Source organism: Apiospora marii (genome assembly GCF_038362585.1).
Source record: "Apiospora marii strain CBS 49790 chromosome Unknown utg000004l_segment0_segment0, whole genome shotgun sequence".
Classification (NCBI taxonomy): Eukaryota; Fungi; Ascomycota; class Sordariomycetes; order Amphisphaeriales; family Apiosporaceae; genus Apiospora; species Apiospora marii.
In genome coordinates, this window is record NW_027117375.1 from 85,975 (window position 1) to 106,741 (window position 20,767).

General features: G+C 54.6%; 5 protein-coding genes across 5 annotated transcripts; 3 read left to right on the forward strand and 2 right to left on the reverse strand.

Moving 5' to 3' along the window:
- Positions 1–883: 883 nt before the first annotated feature.
- On the reverse strand, positions 884–3,543 carry PG985_005972 (PH domain-containing protein; the record flags this gene model as incomplete). Its single annotated transcript, XM_066825741.1, has 3 exons — positions 884–3,193; positions 3,256–3,471; positions 3,541–3,543. The coding sequence occupies 3 exons, from the start codon at positions 3,541–3,543 to the stop codon at positions 884–886; spliced, it is 2,529 nt and encodes an 842-aa protein (XP_066685348.1).
- Positions 3,544–10,531: 6,988 nt separating this feature from the next.
- Positions 10,532–12,679, forward strand: PG985_005973 (Transcriptional regulatory protein pro1; the record flags this gene model as incomplete). Its single annotated transcript, XM_066825742.1, has 2 exons — positions 10,532–10,652; positions 10,785–12,679. 2 exons carry the CDS (start codon positions 10,532–10,534, stop codon positions 12,677–12,679), a joined length of 2,016 nt encoding a protein of 671 aa, XP_066685349.1.
- Positions 12,680–15,522: 2,843 nt separating this feature from the next.
- PG985_005974 (uncharacterized protein) lies at positions 15,523–16,938 on the forward strand (the record flags this gene model as incomplete). Its single annotated transcript, XM_066825743.1, has 1 exon — positions 15,523–16,938. The coding sequence occupies one exon, from the start codon at positions 15,523–15,525 to the stop codon at positions 16,936–16,938; it is 1,416 nt and encodes a 471-aa protein (XP_066685350.1).
- Positions 16,939–17,545: 607 nt separating this feature from the next.
- Positions 17,546–18,317, reverse strand: PG985_005975 (Shr3 amino acid permease chaperone; the record flags this gene model as incomplete). Its single annotated transcript, XM_066825744.1, has 2 exons — positions 17,546–18,129; positions 18,245–18,317. 2 exons carry the CDS (start codon positions 18,315–18,317, stop codon positions 17,546–17,548), a joined length of 657 nt encoding a protein of 218 aa, XP_066685351.1.
- Positions 18,318–19,734: 1,417 nt separating this feature from the next.
- PG985_005976 (uncharacterized protein) lies at positions 19,735–20,763 on the forward strand (the record flags this gene model as incomplete). Its single annotated transcript, XM_066825745.1, has 2 exons — positions 19,735–20,389; positions 20,462–20,763. The coding sequence occupies 2 exons, from the start codon at positions 19,735–19,737 to the stop codon at positions 20,761–20,763; spliced, it is 957 nt and encodes a 318-aa protein (XP_066685352.1).
- Positions 20,764–20,767: the final 4 nt, after the last annotated feature.

Sequence of the window (20,767 nt, forward strand, 5' to 3'; positions counted from 1 at the left end):
AAAAGCTCACGGCCATAATTTTGCGGAATCCGGCTTATTTCAAATACCCTGCTATCTAGGTAGAGAGACACTTGATGGTGTAGATAAGTGCTAGTTGCAGCGGAATATTCAGGTCTATCTGCCAAGGACGTTTCTTATATTCTGCCCAAAACGTTCATGTGCTGGCCTAATGGCCATCAAGGCTGGACAGGCTGGTCTACACGTAAGTTTGGCATTCTCTAGTTGACGTTAAGTTAAAAATATTGCTCAGTTGATCTCTTAACGGCTGGTATGAGGGAAGCATATTGGGTGGCATTGTGGTTTGGTTAGAATAAGAATCCCTTGTGTAGTAGGTAGTGTGCCATGTTCACTTTAGACATGCTAGAGGTATAGCTATAATTCCTATTATTCAGACTACGTAGGTACTACTTGTTGGTAATTATCGCTAGAAACGAGTGTAGTGCTTAAATTGCAGCGATGAAGAAATCAAGTTCATGGCTGGAAACAAAACGCACGTGTGTAGAATAAAATCAAGTTGAATTCGCTAAAATAAAAGCCCCAAGAATGCTTGCGCTTGCTTGCTTGTTCTGCCAGTATCGAAAAGCGAGTACTGGCTCAGAATGGTATCATATAATGTATGTAAATGTTTTGTGCTTTTGCCCAGCATCATGGTCATGCCCGGTACCAAAGCCGTAAATCAGACCGCAAAGGAAAAAGAAGAAGAAGAAACCTAGTCGGGTTGTGTGGTATAGTGCAAAAGCAGAGTTGAGAGAATGGATAAGAAAAAACAACCCCAAAACCCGCGATGAAATCAGATATCCGCCCATCGTTACGATCGTTCGTCACTGTAGCTCCTGTCTCCAGTTTCATCATCATCATCTCTCTCCCTCTCATCTCCCCCATCTCAGATCATGGCTCCGTTCACACTGATCTCAAACCCCTCTCCCTTCTGCTTCAGCGCTTTGGCGAGCATAAGCTCCCGCATCCAGTCGATGCGCTCGTCGCGGCTGCGCACGGCGAAGTGGTGGGTCTTGCCCGTCCCGTTGACGCCGTCAGCCAGAGCGGCGGCGGCGGAGCTGTTGCTCCCGAGGCTGCTCTCGCGCTTGTGCAGGCGCGCGGTGAGGGCCTCCTTGCCCTGGGGGATGAGCTGGAAGGCGAAGGCAGCAACGTCCTTGTTGTCCTTGCTGTCCTTGGAGCGCGAGATGCTCATGGCCTTGAAGGCGGCGTTGAGCTTGGAAGTGCTGGCCAGCGACGAGCAGGCGATGGCGTAGTCGTCGATGTCGATGTACTCGAGCGTGTTGGCCCGGCGTGTCTCGGCGTCCTTATGAATCGCCAGCCGCGTGCCCTTGAGCGTCGCGTAGTGGTCGTGCCACTCGTGTCGCAGCATCTTGGTCTTGCGCTTCCGCACGGGGCCCTGGTACGAGATGCCTTCGGCATCCCGGATCGCGGTCGGTTCCGGGCTGGTGGGGCCCAGCGGCGAAAGGGTGCGCTCGAAGGCGGAGCGCTGTTGGGGCGACCAGGGATACTGCGCACGGGGAGGGGCATGGAGTGGCTGCTGGGGACGAGAAGGGACTCTGGGAGGCGAATTCTGCGGGGACCTCGGCGAGCTCCTTGTCGGGCTGGTCTGTTGTGGTGGTTGGTGCTGTTGCTGTTGCTGATGCGGCATGGTGCGAGCAACGGGGGTCGCTGCGTTTTCCTCGAGAGGTGCCATGGTTTGAAAGGTGGATGGTCTACGAGATGCGCGCGAAAAGGTTCGGACGGGAACTGAAGGACCAGCCCTGTACGACATGTCGGGTGGGACTGACTGTGACGCATCTCGCGCGACCGGTCCTAACGGGACGGCTGTGACTGGGATATCCATCTCTGAGCAAGGGGTGCCGAATCGATAAGGAGCGACTGGTGTTTGCAGCTCAGGCGAAAGAGCCTCGGCCCTCTCCATGCGATATGGGGTGAATGATTGCTGGAGATGGGACGGTCCACGCTGCGATGCCCTCGACACCGTCTGCCTTCCGGGAATAGAAAGCTTGGGCAGGGTGCGAAGTCCCTCGTGTGGTGCTTGTGTACTGGAGTAGAGCTCAAATGGAGGGGTTGGGGGCACCTCGCCTTGGGAGGCATCGCCGCCCTCTTGGTGCTGGAAGTCCAAGAACTGCCGGACGTTGTCCTGGGGGTCTCGGGATTGGACGTTTCGGAGGGCTGCTTCCTGAAGGTACTGGAAGGGGCTGACTCCGGCGCCAGGTCCGAGGACATCGGACGATGCCACCACGGAAGGCACAGCGTCGGACATGGGCCGCAGAGCCTCGGTGGAAGAAGGCCGATTGAGGGCCTTTGCGATGGATGCGTTACCAGGGTCTCCGGCAACAAGAATGACTCCGCCGATATTGTCGGCGAAGGGGTGTTCCTTTTTGAACTCGTCGATCATGCGCTGCTGTTTCCTCCACGTCTTGCAAGCCTCGCCCTTGGAGCACTTGTGAGGCTTGGGGATGACTTGTTCGATGCCCACGATAGACACCGACTCGAGCGGTGAGATGATATCTTCGTGCGATGGCCTGTTCATGCGCCGCTTGCTATGTCCGCGGCTGGGCTTTGCTGCGGAATCGCATCGCTCGAGTCTTCTCCGTTCTTTCTTGGCCTCTCTGCTCTCCTCGTTCTCAATGGGCGTGGTTGGCCGAGAGCTCTTTTCCTGGATGCCCCGTAGCTGCGAGACATGGTGCCAGAGCTTCATCCTGATGCCAAGCGAGCCGATACCCAGCTCCTTCAGATCTTCCGATTTCAGTGTCATTAAGATCGCGCCCGTAATGTCGTTTTCGATGAACTTTTCTGCAATGTGCGGCTCAACGCCAGCATTGAGCATCCATTGTGCCACCTTCTCCGGCTGCCAGGACGCCAGGTTTTCCGTGTCCAGCTCTTCATGGGTAAACTGGAACGGGCTGCTACGCATCCGCGGCGGCAGCGGCTCCTGGGAGTAGTAGTGAAAGCGTGAATCCGCATCAAGGGGCTTGGGTGCCCTTGGCGTGATGGGTGAAAGAGAGAGCGCCTCCTCGTATTCAAAGGAATTGGACGACGTCGAGGATGCGCGGAACAGATGCGGGCCTCTAGGTCCCTCAACCGGCTTCAGCGGGTCGTATTCGATGGGATACGCCTCGCGAGTCCTGCTCGTCCTGGGCGTGTGTGCCTCCTCATAAGACGACAGTGTCGTCACACTTTGCTGACCCGACTGGAAAGAGGCGGGGGGTCAGTAAACAAAACCCCGAAACCCGAAAGAGCAGGTCTTCTTACAGAGTTCAGGCTGAGTCTGGGTGAGTTGTTTCCATCGTCTTCTTCATTCTCGCTGATTATATCATCGTCTTCGTCCCAGTCTGTGTCTACAATCTCGGTGGCTATTGAACTCGGCCTTGGCTCTGGGCCCTTTAGACCGAAGAAGGAATCGTGTAGGCGGGTTTTTTGTTGCATCTCCCGCCGCGATTGCTCGCTGGCCATGTAAGATTGTGTATACTTTGGGAGAATATCCGGTATCAGTAAAGAGAAGGCGGCGAGTCGCGATCCGGTCCTGGGTTCACTCACCATATTTGCTTGCTATAAACCCTGGGTGTTGCGCAGAGCGTACGCTTTTTTGGTATCAGGCCGTTGCCGGCTTTACTACTATGTTCTAGAATCGATGATATACGGGATAAGAAAAGACGAAAAGGAAACAAAAACCCGGGTATAGTCGAGAGATAGAGTGGACGTCGCAAAGAGAGGAAAGAGGGGCTTTGGGGAACACGGACGGCAAGTTGCGGATAGTATATGTATCAAACTGGGGGACTTTGGGCTTTGGGCTTTGAGCTTTACAGCGGTACGGTACACAGCAGCAGGCGACGAGGCACGCACAACAGCACGTTGCAATAACGTGGGAGGCAATGCTTTCAAGGTCGGATAATGGGACAATGTGATTTGTTTCCTCGCTGTGTCCCGAGAGCACAGTTCACAAGAAGACCATCTGCAGCACTGCATGGTACGACGAGGGGGCCAGTTTACTTGGGTGGTTCCAGGCGATCTGGCAGGGTTCCGGGCCTGAGCCAGCTCCTCATTCGCTAAGAATAGCATTGTCGAGCTTGCTACTCTGCGAGGAGCGAGAAGCGAGGAGCGAGTGTTGGGAAGAAGCAAACGGCCGCTAGATGCAGCGGCACTGGGCTCGCAAAGAGTGGCTGGTTGGTTGGCAAGTCGGGGAGCTCTATGGGGTGGAGGTGGTGCAGAAGCCTAGGCGCGCTGTGTGATTGGGCAGGTAGCACGGAATCACCCCAGAAATAGCCGTCTAAGCGCTTGGCCATGCCGACCAGGGTGCCTAGTCACGCACCCGTCCACTCGAAAGAGCAAAGACTTTCTGAAAGACTTCCAGACTCCCATTGCCTATCGTCCATGTGTGGCACTCGTAACCAGAGGGGCCTGCCTGTGGCTGTGGTGTGGACTACAAGTTGACGACGAATCCCCTCCCCCAGTAACCCAGTAACCCAGTAACCCCCAGCAAGTAAGGCGATCAGCTCCTCTCGCCAGATGCCGTTGGCCGACAGTGTCTTGATTCCGGCTCCTCCTCGCCCAGTGATACAGCTGGCTGTGAGTCACGAGACTTAGCGGTGAGGGCCCAAAACTTGAATCGTGAGCCTTGTTTTTTTTTTTTTTTTTTTTTTTTCTCCTTGCCTTTTTTGCCGGTGTCGACGATGGAGCCCCATAGAGGGACCGTTGAGGAGCGGGCCGTCCTGTTGTCTTCGACAGAGAAGCTGCTAAAAAAGCCTGTAGCTTGGGGTTAATGTCGGTCTCTGGGGAGTGATAGCACCGAATCCGAGTCTTAACGGGCCAACCAAGGCCACTCCATTTTCAGTAATTTTTTTTCTGTTCCTCATGTTAATCGAGAGCTAGAAGGGCAGGGGTCCAACCCAGCCCCCACCAATCATTTGGCAGGATGCACTTCTTGAGTGCTGACCGCATACATTTCTCAAAGGGGGGGGGGGCGACACAGCGCTACCTCTAGGGTTCGCTGCTATTGGCTCTTCCCCGTCGGTTTGCAAGCTAGTAGCATATGATCAGTGTGATCCTCGTTCCTCGCATCCTCTGCCTCGCATGATGCTACCCGTGACATCGGACTATGTAGCCACTCCCAGACCCCTACAGTATAGTAGTAGCCTCTGTAAGTGATAATGCTAGCTGAGGTGCTAGCTTTGCGAGCTACCACGGCCTGGTTCGGTCCGGCCTAGTCGTTCCTACTACTACTACTACTACTACTACTACTACTACTACATACTTAGCAGCGACGGTTTAAAGCAGAAGGATCATGAACGGGCCGTTAGCAACGGATCAGTTCTGTGCATTAGGGTTGTCGCGCGAAGCCCGTCAATGTGACTCTAGATGGAACTAGTCGTCGCAAAACGGACGAGGGGAATCTCATTTTCGGGGACCCTGTGAAAGTCTCTGCATACTTACTACGTACAGTCGTAGTCGTCGTCGTAGTGCCCCAAAAGTCCATATCTCGTTTTCCCATATCATGCAAGATTGACATGGAAATCCCTCAACGCTAAACGGTTCTATTGACAGGACTACTCGTCGTCTGATCTAGCAGAACAAGCTAAAGCACGAGTCCCTGTCTCCCTGTCCGAGTCGAGTTTGGCACTTTCGCAACTGCTACCTCGAGCCCTGCAAGAGACAAGATGTGATTCCCGCCTTGCATATTCAACCCCATTCCGCGCATTGATTGCTATTACATATACTGGAGGACGATAAGTGGTGGCAGTAGCAGGGTTTCGAGGCTGCTCGTCCGCCTCCGCTACCGACAGTACACCGACCGCGACTGGAGAAGGAATGATCTTACTGTATCGTAACCCGAACGTCATTATCCTTCACCGTCTGCTCTCCCCTTCCTTTTTCCTTACGGGGGAACGTCCGGGACCGATCTTAGCTGAGGACCAGTCACCGACTGTATCCGGCGGGCTGACGGGGTTCCCCTCAGCTCAGCTACGCCGGCCCAGGACACGTGAATATGGCCCTGATGCTTGGGATGGACTCGCGATGCCACATCTGTCTCTGTCTCACGCACCTAGATGAACTTAGACTCTCGGACTGCCTTCCCGCGCTCTGGCACTGTCTCGGCAGGGTGAGCCTACTGGCGGTCATGGTCTGGCCCCTGGCCTACCCGAATTACAGGCATTGCCCAATGGGATGCGAAGGGGCGAATGGCCCTATTCTAGGGCGAGGATTCCCTGCGAACGCGGACCCTCGAACTGCGCCGGACACAGCATGCTTTGTCCAATTTCCAATACAGGTCATGTTATGTGACTTCATTTAAAAAGAGTGATGGAATTCTCGCCGACTGCTTTAGCGGTCACCAATCGCAGAAGTCGTGACAAGAGTCGAACAATGCGCCGCAAGATAGATCCGTGATCAACAATGGCAAGCAGATGTATGGCATGAGCGGGTTGGGCACCCGCATAGCTTTAGGTACCGAAAGGTAGCATTCTTGCTTTCTACAACGTATCACCCACCTCTACTCGGCAACAATCTCCACTTGTCATTTGTGACCGAGCCAGGGTTTTCCTCCTGGGGGGGGGGGGGCCTGCAGGGACGGGGAGGTTGAGTGCTGCTCGGAAACACGGACCACAACAAGGATCCAGGCCAGCCCTGCTTATGATGATTTGCATCCTGCTGTCCTTGGTTCCCGGTCCGTCATCTGGACGGTGGGCTGCTCTGATTATCAACCTACCCAGGCAGCATGTGTGTGGTGGGATTCACACACCCATTCACTCACTCACCATAGTATGGTAGTGGGCATTGGGGTTGCTTGAGTTGCTTGGCCAACATGCCTGGCGTCGAACTCTGCTACTGCTATCGCTGTTGTCAAGATTGATACATTTCGGCCGGCCGTGTAGGAAACCATGGAAGCCGGACAGACTTGCCGAACCTCGTCTACCCGTCTCCCTTCCTCCTCGTGTGCTTTGCGCCACAGGTGGTATATCTGTATCCCTAGAGGCGGTCAACGAATGATTCACAAGCCGTTGTTGAGCACATGACCGGAGTGTCTTGACCAAAAATCGTGCATTGGACCTCATCAATGCAGAGGGCGCTGGCAAAGTACCGGGCTGTATTCGGCCGGTCAATACATGCAAGCTGCTGTAGGATGGCACGTAAGTACATGATGTTGTATAACGTACTACCGACCGATTTAGCCCAGGTTGCCATTGAGAGGGCCATAATTAGCCCACAATGATGACGGTAGGCTCGGGGGCTAATTAGCTGCAGACCAAGGTGTGGTTTCTTGCCGCCAAGCTTGCTCTGTCGAGTCGGTGTGGGTGTGAGTGTGTGTGCTGTGGTGGCCGAGATTATTAGCCCACATTGTATTGACGTTAAAGATTGGGAACCTGGGTTAAATTTAGAAAATGGTTGCTAATTTGCTCGCTTGGGGGCCAGCCGGCATATCAGGTGGGCAGCGAAGGGACTTTCTGAGCACTTGCCCGTCCTTGAGGCCCTGAGGTTGTACTCAGTCGTCTTGCATACGATGTGCCCTATCTCACCTGCATCAGTCACATTTCCACAGCAGCACAGGAAGCCAACGGAAAGAACAGCAAATATGGGGGGGATCGTCTTGAACCCTGGACAGGCAGGCAGAGACAAGGCAGGCCTGCGTGCTTGGCATACTGCATACAACGTACCTTGTCTGCCCACTGCTTGGTTTCTCCCTTGCTGCTTGCTGCTTGATGCCAAAGGCTTCTTCGCTCTCAACCTGCCCCCTCTCATTTTCGCTCGCTCTTCTCTGCCCATGGCTCTGGCTGTACCGCAGTACAACCGGTTTTCCACCAGGCCCCATCCCATGATTCCCATCCGTCTCCGCTCCCTACAGACAAGCTCCGCTCGAGCTCCAGGGGCTAGCCATCTGCACTAGCCGTGTCCTTCCCGTCTCTGCATTCAGATTCGTCCAAGTTTATCCCCAGCTGGCCCCAGCTCCCTTGCTCGTTCTTCTCTAGCTCCCGCCGGCGAGCCAATCTGAGCTCTCAAGTCGCTTCTTCATCACAGATGCTAATCGGTTGGTCCCGCCGAGGGCGCTAATGCACCTACCAATATCACACAACGTCGAATCAGCGACGCTACATGGCAAAGCCAGGGGACTGAGTAACAGAGGGGAAAGAGGGACAGAGGGAAAAAGGCAGCCACTCTGCCCTCTCCCCTCCCATCCCCATTCATTGTATGTACCACTGCGTATGTACGTTCTCGCTTCGGTGACAAGTCGTATTGACTCTACACGTACAGCACTGCATGTACCACGACCACGTTACATGCCTGATCTGATGGCCGAGCAGGGGATTGCAAGTAATCGTGGGCGAGAAATGACTGGCTGCTCCAGTAGCCAATACCGTCGCTGATTCTGCGCGACGGGGTGCTATTGGCCAAGCTAGCATGTTGCGCAGGGCCATTCCACAAAGTGCGCTGTGTGTGTGTTCCAGAGCCAGGAGCCACTGACCAGGCTCAACAAAACCCAGGTTCAGTCAGGCGTGAGAAAAGCAAGCTCGGCACGTGTTTGCCCGAAGTTTTTCTTTCCTAGGAACTTGGTTTTGCCGATGCATCCCACCTGCTGAAGGATGTCGTGAGCGATGATCAGCGCCTGGTTCCGTCCGCTCCACTTTCCCGACTTTGGGCGTGAATGAATTCTCGGAGAACCAGTGTGACAAGGCATCACGACATGTTAGCCGGAAACAGAAATCAACGCTAATATGTGGGACCTACAGTATAGCATGCAGCATACTACAGTACTTACTGCCTTACTACCTACTACCTACTACATACCAAGCAGAACCAAGCACCAAGCTACCTCCAGAGTGCGTGCTGGGAAAGAGTCTGACATGCAGCTTCGCGAGCACAGTCCAGGTCCGTGCTGTGGGCATACATACGCTGTGATCGGTGCAAGGGGTTTTTTACCCAGGATATGTAATGTATGTACATGGTACATAGCATCTGTATCTCGCCGAGCTCAGACTCCATGGTGGCACGCACACTTCCGAGAGACGGATGTGGGGTCGTCTACGAACGTACTCGTGGCTCTATTCGTGCCGCCGGCTGGGTGCTTGGCTTACGAACACCTTATGGCAGCTGCTAGGTAACTAGTCCCGGGCAAGCAAGAAGCTACGGTAGCTCCAAGACTCAAGCGTAACGGAGAGGACTTGACAGTTGAAGCGAGACATCCAAACCGCTTCGTGCTGTGGTAGTCACTTCGTGGCCGATATTTGCGCCCCCGCCCGGTATTTGGGATCAGCATCTACCCTTGTGTGCCTTTTCCAGTAAACCGAGAATTCCCTATGGGCTCCCTACTACTATGGGCCCCCGGCCTCTGCACTGCAAGAGCGGGCAGATGAAGGTCAGGTATCACTGGGGTAAGTGAGGTCAGGGCTTGCGAGTACACCTGCTGTATGTGCTCACTAACAAGCCTACAGGTGTTGCTTGGCTGTTGGTCGAATATGACATCCTGGGGACTGCATGATGCATCAACGGCCGGTCGAGCGGGCTGCCTTGCTCTAACGAGCGAGGTGGTCAGCCACAGAAAACCAAAGCTGGTCACTTTTACAGGTCTACATAGTTGCTCGACATCCTGGCAGACCCCCCTGCACCTATCCCTGTCTGTCCTTGCAGCAGCGTGCTTCCGTAGTGCCACCCACCCACGGTACAAAGACTTTGTCCGAGATGGATTGCTATTCTCAGCCGGGGTGGTTGGCTAGTGCACCCACACTATCTGCGGGTCCCATGGCATGGCTCTTGAAAGTCCAACCTCATTGGCACCTCTGGGCGCATACCTGGCTCATGTCACCTTGTCCTATCCCAGTTGGGTAGTCGACACTGACGGATGTGTATGCATGTGTTGCTAATTAGGCCTGCAGAATATTGGGCTAATTTGGGAATTAGTCCTTTTCGCTCAATGTGTCAAAAATAGAACAGGACTTGTGGTTCGTGATGCAAGCCGATGTGGTCAACGAAGACGAGGCCACGATATAAGTCTTCCACCGCCAGGCCGTCCAGTGTAGCTGATGAAGGAAGTGAAGAGCAGAAGATTCCAGTGTCGTCCCAATCCCGAAATCACCATCCTCCCTCTTCCCTCCGCCATCCCCCCCCCCTAATCCTCTCTCCATCACCAATACCTCTCAAACGTGAAAGGCAAGCTGGACTTGCTTGGATCCTGTCACTCATTCGACGAGGCATAATCTAATCTTTTTTTTACCCCCATTTTCATCACACTGGCTGGGCTTGCCCGCCTTCATTTCCACTCGAGATCTGCTCCGGGGCTTTTGGACAGCCGAACTAAGAAAACTTACCACGCAAAGAACTAAAAGAGGTCCCTGGAGAGTATCCTTACCACACTCCCTGGTTCGAATCTGGACCCCCCTGCTCGACTCGGCAAGAGGACCCCAACACCGAGGCCCCCACATCACACCTTCCAAGACGCAGGTACTTCTGTTCGTCCTGACTTATAATACAAATGTCATCTCTACCCCCCAACTCCAGAGAAGGCCTCATGAGAGGAGCAGCAACACCAGCAGGCGTCAACATGGCAGTCGCACAGCCAACCAAGACGAAGGCAACTTCAAAGACCTCTAACAACAACAACAACAACAACAACAATGCAACCCAAAAGGCAAAGACACAGATGCACCGCCGGTCAAGAACAGGTCCGTGTCTCTTTTCTCGTTTTTAACTTACACACCACATGGCTAGCTTCACTATACCGACTTATGAACAAGCCGGTGTAAGTGAACAGCCTGAGAATGCACATACGAGACTAACACATAGTCAATGAATAGGCTGCTACACTTGCAGATTACGGCGCAAGAAGTGTGACGAGGGCACGCCCATGTGCACGGCATGCAAACACCTCGGTCTCGTCTGCGAGTACAAGAGGCCCATGTGGTGGAGTAACAACGAGGCGCGAAGACAACACAAGGACGACATCAAGATGATCATCAAGCGGAAGAAGCTATCAGAGAAGGCCTCGCATGCCACTATCCAGACTTCCGTTAGCTCTCCGCCCGGTCTCTCCCATTCCCTTCCTACTTCGGCCACATTCTCCGATCCCTTGGACCGCACAAGATCGGCCTCAATCGATTCACACTTCTCCTTCAACTTCAACAGCCCTCCGAATATCTCGAATATCTCGGACTATGGCTCTTATACCCCTCAAATACACCAACATCCGGACATGATGTTCTCCATGTCGCCTTACGAGATTGACGTAAAGACGGAACGGCAAATGTTTGTCAATGACGTGCCAACCCTGCGGGAGTCAACCATCTCTACCTTCAGCACGTATCACACGCCGCCGCCTCCTGGGACGATCCTACCCTCTTACCCCCTGGGTGGCGAATGGACCGAGCAAATCTACCAAGAGCGGAGAGAATCACTCACGGAGGAGAACCTCAACCCAAATTTCTTTGACTTCTCCCACGGCTCTGCGACAAACAACGGCCAAGTAGACATCGAATTAGACGAGGGTGACCAGCGCTTGCTGGACCACTTCGTCCAGTTCGTCCTGCCCACCATCTTCCCCATCATCGAGACCAACCAGCACGGATCAGTAGGATCTGGTCTGATCCTGCCTGCGCTTCAAAACAACAAGGCATACCTCCACTGTTGCCTGATGGTTGCTGCGCAGCACTACAAGGCCACCGTGAACATCCAGTCGGATGACATTGACAACGACATCATGCGCCACCGACAAGCCACCATCATGGCGCTCTGCGCTGCCCTCAACCAGGACGAGAACCACCAGCAGATCCTCGAGGCGACCCTTGGTCTCATTTTCTTCCAGTGCAGCGTCGGGCGCTACGACGACGGTCTTCCCGACATCCCATGGCACCAGCACTTTGAGGCTGTCAAGTCTCTCGTCGCCAAGCTCGACCTGCCCCGCCTGGTTTCAGACCCCATTGAGCCGCTTGCCCAGACACCGTTCAACATGACCCTGACAGCATGGATCGACATCTTGGGAGCTACTATGCAAGGACGTGCGCCGACATTTGCGCACACCTACCGCGACAAGCACCTCTCCTCGACCAACTCTTCCCTTGGGCTTCGAGAGCTCATGGGCTGCGACGACCGAGTGATGTACCTCATCTCCGAGATTGCCTGCTTGGAGGCGCTCAAGCGCGACGGAATGGACGACATGACCCTCTGCCAGCACGTCTCGTCCCTTGGCGAGCAGATTAGCCTGACCGAAGTGGGCGACATCGAGCCCAAGATGGCCTTCAACGCCAACGGATCGCTGAGCCCCAGGCAACTGAGCCGCAACATCAGCAGCGCTTTCCGTTTGACTGCTCGAATCTACCTCTGCAGCTTGGTTCCCGGCTTCTCCCCCAGCCAGGCTAGCTGCGTCGGCTTGGTCGAGAAACTGACCAATGTCCTCCAACACATCCCCTCTGGCGCAGGCGGTTTTGACCGCAGCCTGGCATGGGTGTACTTGGTCGGCGGATCCGTCAGCCTTCCCAACTCGTCGTTCCGACAGCTCTTCGAGGAGCGCATCGCACAGATCGGGGATATTGTCAACTACGGCAGCTTTGGTGGCGTGACCACTCTCCTCCGGGACGTCTGGCATCAGGCAGACAGCTTTGCGGCCAGCCCCAGTGCGACCGGATCTACCGAAATCCCCTACATCTCCTGGAGAGATACCATGCAGATGAAGCAGTGGGACTACCTGCTGATCTAGCCGCGCCATCATCTCTATCTTCACAGCTGGGCTTGAAGGGGATAATGGGGCGACAGGGCCTGCACGCAACCCCTCTTCGGACGCCAAACCACCTTCCATTCTTTTTCACTACTTAATTACGACCTCTACAGCACTCTTAGAGAGAGGATGCCGCAAGGCACACTATGGGGATTCATCTATATGGAGCGACGACACTACGGACTGGGATCTTTTCCGTGAGCAGCTGAGCTGGGCGCTGTCACGATGGGCGGGAATAGTCATTGCTACGGGTTACGAGGAGACGGCCGATTTTCTCCACTTTGCTGTTCACGATCTCTCTTCCACACACACACACACACACACACACACACATACACACTTTGAGGATCGTTTATTCTCTCTACCTTTCACTCAAGATACCACGGCATTGCATTAGGGACAGGAGTTTTTTTGTGGGCTATATAGTCTAGCCATTTTCGGGAATCAAGAGCATATGGTCTGGATGAGGGCCCTGGTATATCTCTGTGGCCCCTAGGAAGGGGGTATTTTACTGAAGGGAAGCTCCGCTTCGATAGCTCCCGCTCTCTGCTATAGTAGAAGTATAGCAAATTTGAAGCTAGTCATCTCGTCGAGTTGCGACTCCGAGACGGAAAAATTATGTAATAACACTACAATATACCCAATTTTTCAAAAAAGATACCTAGCAACTTGACCACATCTCGACAAGCAATTGTGACTCATTTTTCCTTGGACGCCACCGATACGAGAGCCAAGGGTTCAGTTCAATTCGGTCCAGACCAGTTCAGTTGTATGTAGACTGGAGTCGCGACGGCCCGCCTCGGTGCATTTTTGATCGGGTCCGAACCCAGGGCAGAGAAGAGGGTGGCGGCGAATCAAGCCTCAGAAGTGGTGATTGCCGGGCAGGTGGAGGCCCAGGGTTATTCAGAGTCCAAGTCATGTGGTAACGCCAACGACGGATCCTCACTTGTGACTGTTAAAAAAAAAAAAATCCTGCTATGGTGAACCACTTACTTGCTTTCACGACGTCGAGATGGGAAGTCGGTGAGAGCCCAAGTGAGCGGTCGGGCAAGGTTAGGCGACGCTGATGATCACAAGCAGGCAGTGCAAGTGCTTGCCCGCCCGCCCGTGTGTGCGTCAAGGTATGGTGTGCCGTTTCGCTTCCCCACCGACCTGCCGATGTGTTACCTGCTTCGAGTTAGGTGAAGTAGGTACAGCCTGTGCCGTACCTCTATATGTAGGGAAGGCGGGCGATATTGATAGCTGTACCCCAGAGTTCGATCACGGGACGCATGAAATGGCTGAAGATTCTACGCCGCCGTCCTGCAGGTTTTTTGTGGCGGCGGTCTGCGTAGGTGTGCGATAGTGATCAATGCATCATTTTTCCCCCCCTCTCCCTTTCGCGCCTACATATGGATCAAAAAGTTTGCCAGATGGGAATGACGTCTTGTGGGTGGCCTCCGTAATCCCTGGCGAGCTTAAGTTAACACGATCCATCGCCCTATAGAGGCCTAATCTAGTGGGCAGTGAAAAGGTCGACACCGGCAAACCGGCTTGCCAGGCTCTTCGAGAAACCAAAGGCAATGGGCGGTGGGCGGTCTCACCTTGGGCCCGACGGGAACCGCAAGAATGGACCCCTTGGACAGGAATTGCTGTGCACAATATACCTGCATGTAGATTAAGCTGAGGGGAGGTATACGGCGGCATGCCTAATCCAGTCAGCCAGCAGCCAGTGCGGTTGAAGATTGAGGGCTAATTAGCCCAGGTCCAGTTCCCTGCTTGTTTAGGTAAGGCGGGAGGGTTCGACTAGAATGCTGCAAACGCTCCCAGCCAATCAACCAAAGCAGCTGGCGCCAATCTCGAAACACCTGCCTGGCCGCTGGATGGCCTCTCAACCACTACATCTCCCGACATCGTCTCTTGCCGCTGCGCGTGGGCGCTTCGCGATGGCCTCCCGTTCTGTACGTCGCCCATCTTTTCCCGACTCGGGCTGCCTCAGTCCAGTCGCACTGGTCTGCAAGAGCGCAAGTGACTGGGAAATGGGACCGACCTGCCGAGGCCATCCACAATCTGCACCTAGCTTGGCATGGGCGATGCAAAATCAAGAGATCCCGTCCCAGCCATTGGAGGGCGCCTCTGCCTTCTCTCCGTCTGCTTCTCGGATTTCTCTTTCGTTTCGTTGGACAAGAATAGCTCTCTGCTGCCCAAGTTCCAAGTCCATGTCCAAGTCTTACCCGAGTCACCTGAGTTGACGGAGCTTCATCGATGATTCAGCAAAACTGACCGGACAATGACGGGCCTGGGTCGAAACAAAGACGTCCCAAGATCACGCTCCGTCGTTCGACCTGGCCCTTCTCTCTCTCTATCTTGTGCCCTTGTCGTGACTTTGCAGGCTCCTTTCTTTGTCTTCCGTCTCTTTCTCTTACACCCTTGGACTCAAGAACAATCGCTTTTATGGTCTTGTCTAGCCGTGACTCGCCTGCTTGCCGTTGTTCCATAATATCTATACAACCCGTCACCCACTACCCCCTTGCTCTTTGAAGAAACCCCGAACCACCTACCCTTCCCCTTGTAGAAGAAAACCACAAAACCCTTTACTGCCATAAACCAGCCAGTTCTAACAACTTCGACTCGGACCTTACCGTCCTTGTGCTTCGCCAAGATATCTATACACCTTGTATCTCGGAACGGCCTCCAGTTTTCGAGGCCTTGAGCAGCTCCATTCTTCACCAGCATCCGCGGATCCGTGTTGAGCACACACATACAAACACAAATACGCACACATATAAAACTATATAAACATGAGAAGGATACGAGGTGTGCTGCAGGCCTGCTCGCTCGTAGCGATGCTCGGCATCGCTGCAACCAACGCCATGTCTATATCGCCGAATCCGATCTTCGAGAGAGCCGACACTTGCGGCAGCGGCAACTTGGCCAAGTGTACGCAAGCTGGGCTGCCGGGCAACTTTTGTTGCGATAAGCAGTCTACTTGTATCGCCTTGGCGGGACAAACCACAGTACTGTGCTGTCCCAGCGGCCCGGACGGTTGCAACGTCATTGCGCCCATCGTCTGCGACCTGAAGCTGCAGGATCCAGCTTCGAACCCAAATGCCCAAGTCAAGACGACAGTCCTTAATGGGAAGCTGCCGTCGTGCGGGAGCAACTGCTGCCCCTTTGGCTATTCGTGTGGGGACGATGGGAACTGCATCATGGATAAGGACCAGAGCAAGAAACCCCAGGGAGCAAAGCCGGCCCCGACATCGATAGGGGCGCCCAAGTCCCCCGTGCCCTCGCCCACGTCAAAGCCGCCCGCATCTGCGACTTCGGGTACCTCTCCGAGCACCATCGCCACAGCAGCGCCGGCATCTGGGACCAAGCCGGAAGCTCCTGGCACGTTTCCCACCGGCGCTGTGATCGGTGGAGTAATAGGAGGCATACTTGGCTTGAGCGCCATCATTGTCGGCTTTTTGTTCTATAGACGCCGTCAACAACAAAAAGGTGCCAGCGATAACAGAAGTATCGCATCTGGACGTAACACCAGCTCCTCGAATCACCGGAACTCGGAGTTCCATTGCAGAGGCCAGCCCCAATACCAGGGCCCTCGGGGCATCCACATCAGCAAACCTCTGGGCACGACGGTGCAGGGCCACCAATGGTACGACGAGTCCATCGCGCAAAACACTTTGAGCAACCGCTCTACGCCCATGTCGCAAGCCCAGGGGGCATTCCAGCCAACGCATCATCGCCAGGTGCCCCCGCACCCGAGCGAGAATCCGTTTATTTCCAGGAGCAGTACGGGGACGTGGGAGAGCGATGCCCGGAGCCGCCACATCTCGGCCGAGCCGCCGCCCCTGAAGCAAGGTAGCCGCGAGGTGTCACCAGACGGCATGTTGGCCCCGGGACGTGGGACAATCAACGTAGGATTGGACTTGCATAATGGAAACGGGAAGCGGATGAGCGACAACAGCTTCGAAGAACACGCGTTCGAGCATGGTATCGGGCAGTACTTGACGCACGGAAACACCTACGATAGGAGCAGCACCTCGCCGGCAGACAGGGACCTCGGCCGCGAGAGCCACTACCCTGATGAGTATGAGAACCAGATTCAGGAGGAGCAGCGGCCGCCGATGCCGCCACTGCCGCCACAGCATGCCAACAACTACAACGCCGGTAGAAACCTGACGGCGCCCGAATCCAGAGACGGGAAGCGACCGCAAACGACATGGGAGATTATCCAGCGCCAGGCGGGCGGCGGGAGTTGATTGAATAGTGAACATATAAAAGAGGAATTGGGAGACAGGAGCAATCCATCATCAGTATGGATGTTCGTTGCATTTGCATGGCGTTTGATTTTTGGGGGTAATCCCCCCCTCCTTTGGCCAAAGGAGTTGGGGATGGGAGTGCAAATTTATGATACCACTGGAAGCATGTAGGCGTTTGGTTGGGTTTACTCTTTTCTTGCACATGCCTTTGATGATGAGGTTGAGCGAGTATGGTCGGGATCAAGGGGCCAAATGCTGGGTATTTGTGTCCTCGACATTCGCTTGCTTGGCCCTGATCACTTATGTACATACAGCGTCAAGTATTTATTCACGCAGTGAGTATATAATTATATATCGTATACGACTTTACATTACTTATATGCAATCATCCCTCATCACTTGTCAACGTGCTAATCAACACAGTCGAAGACATGATTTCTCTTGATTAATTGTCGTAGATTTGATATACAAGGCATCTTATGGGGCAATAGTTAATCTACATCCAATATGGGCAATGCGAAAAACGCAATGATATGCCCCATTGCTGCCTAAATACCACGAAGGCCCGAGCCAGCGGCTATTCGAATCGTGTTTTTAACCACTCCCTCTACTGCTTCTTCTTGGACTGGGAGCCAGACGCCTTCTGCTGCTGTTGCTGCTGGACGGCGTCGGCCTTGTCGAGGCCCTCGCGCTCCTCGCGGTCCTTGCGCTCGGCATACCACTGGCCGGCCTGGAGGACGAGGATGCCGACGAGGACGAGGGCGAGGATGGTGTTGCTGGCGGCCATGACCTTGAGGGAGTCCTCGCGGCCGAGGATGACCTCGCCGGTGAGGGGCCCGTCGACGGTCTGGGCGAAGCCCTCCTCGTTCCAGATGCCGGCGCTGATGGTGCGCAGGCCCTTGACGATGTTGGCGATGTAGATGCCGACGCCAATGAGGTAGAGGACCAGGGAGGCGCCGTCGAAGAGCATGTTGGACTCGGAGGGCTTGAAGAGCTTGACGAAGAAGCCGAGGAAGCCGGTGCCGATGGCGATGTGCAGGATGCGCGCGATCAGGGGCGGCGACTGGTGCACAAACTTGAGGTGCACCTCGAGCTGGTCGAGGAAGGCCGCGGGGACGGGCTCAGAGGTCCATAGCAGCGGGAAGTCGTAGGGAAACTGGGAGAAGATGATGCCGAGGAAGAAGCAGGTCGCTGTTGGTGGTGGACACAACGAGGCGCACGGATTAGAGAACGGTACTAACGATCAGGTTCCATGGAAATGGGAGAGAGATGGATGGAAATTGCTATGCGGATTGATTATACTCACGCCCAATGATCAGAAAGGTCGCGAAGGAGCTCGACCCGCTGTGGGTGTCGGGCTTTGGCGTGTTGCCAGGCATGTCTGGAGGCAGTGGCGGCGGCGGCGGCGGCGGCGAGGAGGTCTGGGTTGAGATTTGGGGAAAGGAAGAAAATGGCCGGCCTATGATGTATTTGCGGGCGCGCCTTTTGCAGGGTTGCGCGAGGGGGGGGGGGGCTTTTGGGGCTGGAGTTTAGTTTGGAGGGTTCTGGTTCTGGCAAGGAAAGGCAAGGAAAGGCAAGGAAAAGCGCAAAAAGTCAAAAGTCTACCAACTGAAGATGACTTGATTAAGGCTGGCTAGGGCCTAAGGTTAGAGGAAATAGTTGCTCAGCAATTGGTTCTTCTGGAGATAAGAAGCCAAGATGCCAAGCCTAGAACCGTCAGATTGCTGTCTCCGCATCGTCCATCTTCTTTCTACTTTACCTCTCTCTCACTACTTGCCCAAGCCTGGCCGGTTTTCAGCTTCCCTCACGCTTATCAAGCTGGGGATGGGCAATCATTCCGATTGATCCTGCCGTACAGTCGGTCTGCACATGAATTACTAACAGCAGCAGTGGGGTCCAACCGAGGACTCTCCATGACTCGGCTGCTCGGGTTGAGCAAGACAACATATTGTGTAGAGAGTAATCTGCTACCACCGGATGCATGCATGCATGCGTGCATTCATCCAATTGGCAAAGCATCTTGTCTTGATATACTAGTAACTACATTGCTCTTGCATCTCTTTGGGTGGCACGATAGGTGTTATGCTGCTGAAGATTGCTGTGCACCATCACTTGCAAGCTTGACGATACTACAATGGGCAACATATGTATTATAACAACAAACTCCTGAGAGTGCAAACGACCTCGTGCTAAGTCAGCCAGCGTAAGCTGCTTGTTGCCAGTCTTGAGAGTCCAATACACCGTATGCTTGTGCAAGGGTTTATACCATAATACGGATAGTCTTCCACGTCCTTGTCGGCTGATTGGGATCCAAGACTCGTGTATAGTCGTGGGGAAGACCGAACAAGCGTGCCTGGCCTGCTTACAACCTGCGCCGAGGTCATACAAGATGCCGGTATCCCAATAGCACAACTACACGCAGCTTGCGCCAGTGGCCTCTCTCTCTCTCTCTCTCGCCGACCAGCTTGCAGGCCGAATAGATAATGGACGGGCTTGGTTTCTAGTGGTACAAACACTCGAGCACGACAATGAAGCTTCCAACCGCCCCGTCGCCCTGTGCACACTGCCTTTTTTTTTCCCCCCATGCACAAATAAGGTGACTCCCAAGTAAGGGTTTCTTGTCAATTGCTTGCCCTGCTTAAGCACCCAAAAGATCACCGGCTTGCGCGCAGACGTTCTCGGAATCAACACGCGCACGCACACGCACACGCACACGCACCAGAGAACACTAACAGAAATCCCCGGAAACCGAAAGCGCATACGCTCACGACTCTACGAGCGCCACCTCGAGTAAACATGAATGGCGCTCACCCGGCCACCGCCGGTATGGCACCCTATCTGGAGGGACTGCTCCGCAGTGCTACTGGAAGAGGACGCTATGTCTATCCTCTTGCACCGGGCCCGGGTCTCCGAAAAGGGGTCGTGAACCGCATCCTGTACTACAGGGGCTCCTTCAACCCGCCCCACGCCGGCCACCTCGCCTCCCTGAAGCACGTTGTCAAGCACTGCGGCGAGGACTACAACGTGGTCGCCATCGTGGTGGAGATGACCCATGACGAGGACCTCTGGCTCAAGTTCAGAGGGCAGCCCGACGCGTTGCTGCTCACCAGCCACCAGCGCCTGCTGTACTGGGAGGAGGCGCTTCTCCGCGACGCGGACCTGCGACATCGATGCTGGGGCATAGGCGGCTACGACTTTTGCGGCTGGAGATCCGGATTCGAGGGGCTGGTGCGCGAGAGTATGGCTAGGAGCGAGTTTGATGTCCGGGTCGTGCACTTGGCTGGCGGTGATTACATCCGCCCCGATGCGTACTCCATGGAACGCTTCCGCGGCCCGACTGACTACATCATATCAGACATCAGCAGACAAGTCGAGTTTCAGGATGCTCAGGAGCGGATGTTCACGCTTGCCGGTTGTGAGCCGTGGGAGAAAATCTTCGGAATCCACCAAGGTAAGGGGGAGAGAGGCTCGGCCCATCCTGATTTACATTAAATTCCAGTGGCTAACTTGGCGTCTCCCTCAGGGGCGGGGGTCTGGAGCTGTAGGAAGCGTGACCATCCGGCATATACAGTCCGCTTCGTCAGCGCCAAGGAGCCGATGAACCCCAACCCGAGCTCGACGGCCGTCCAACGGGCCATCAAGACCAGCAAGCCGGAGGCGCTCGACGAAAACCTCCGCCGCAGCGGTGCGCTCAGCCACCATCTCCTGGCGAAGCAGATTGGGGACAGGAAGGAGGAGAAGGAGACGAGGAAGAAGAGGGCCGCGGAATACGCAGCTTACGGCAACTCGATGATTTCTTACCTCTGTTCTATAAGAAACTGGTAGAATA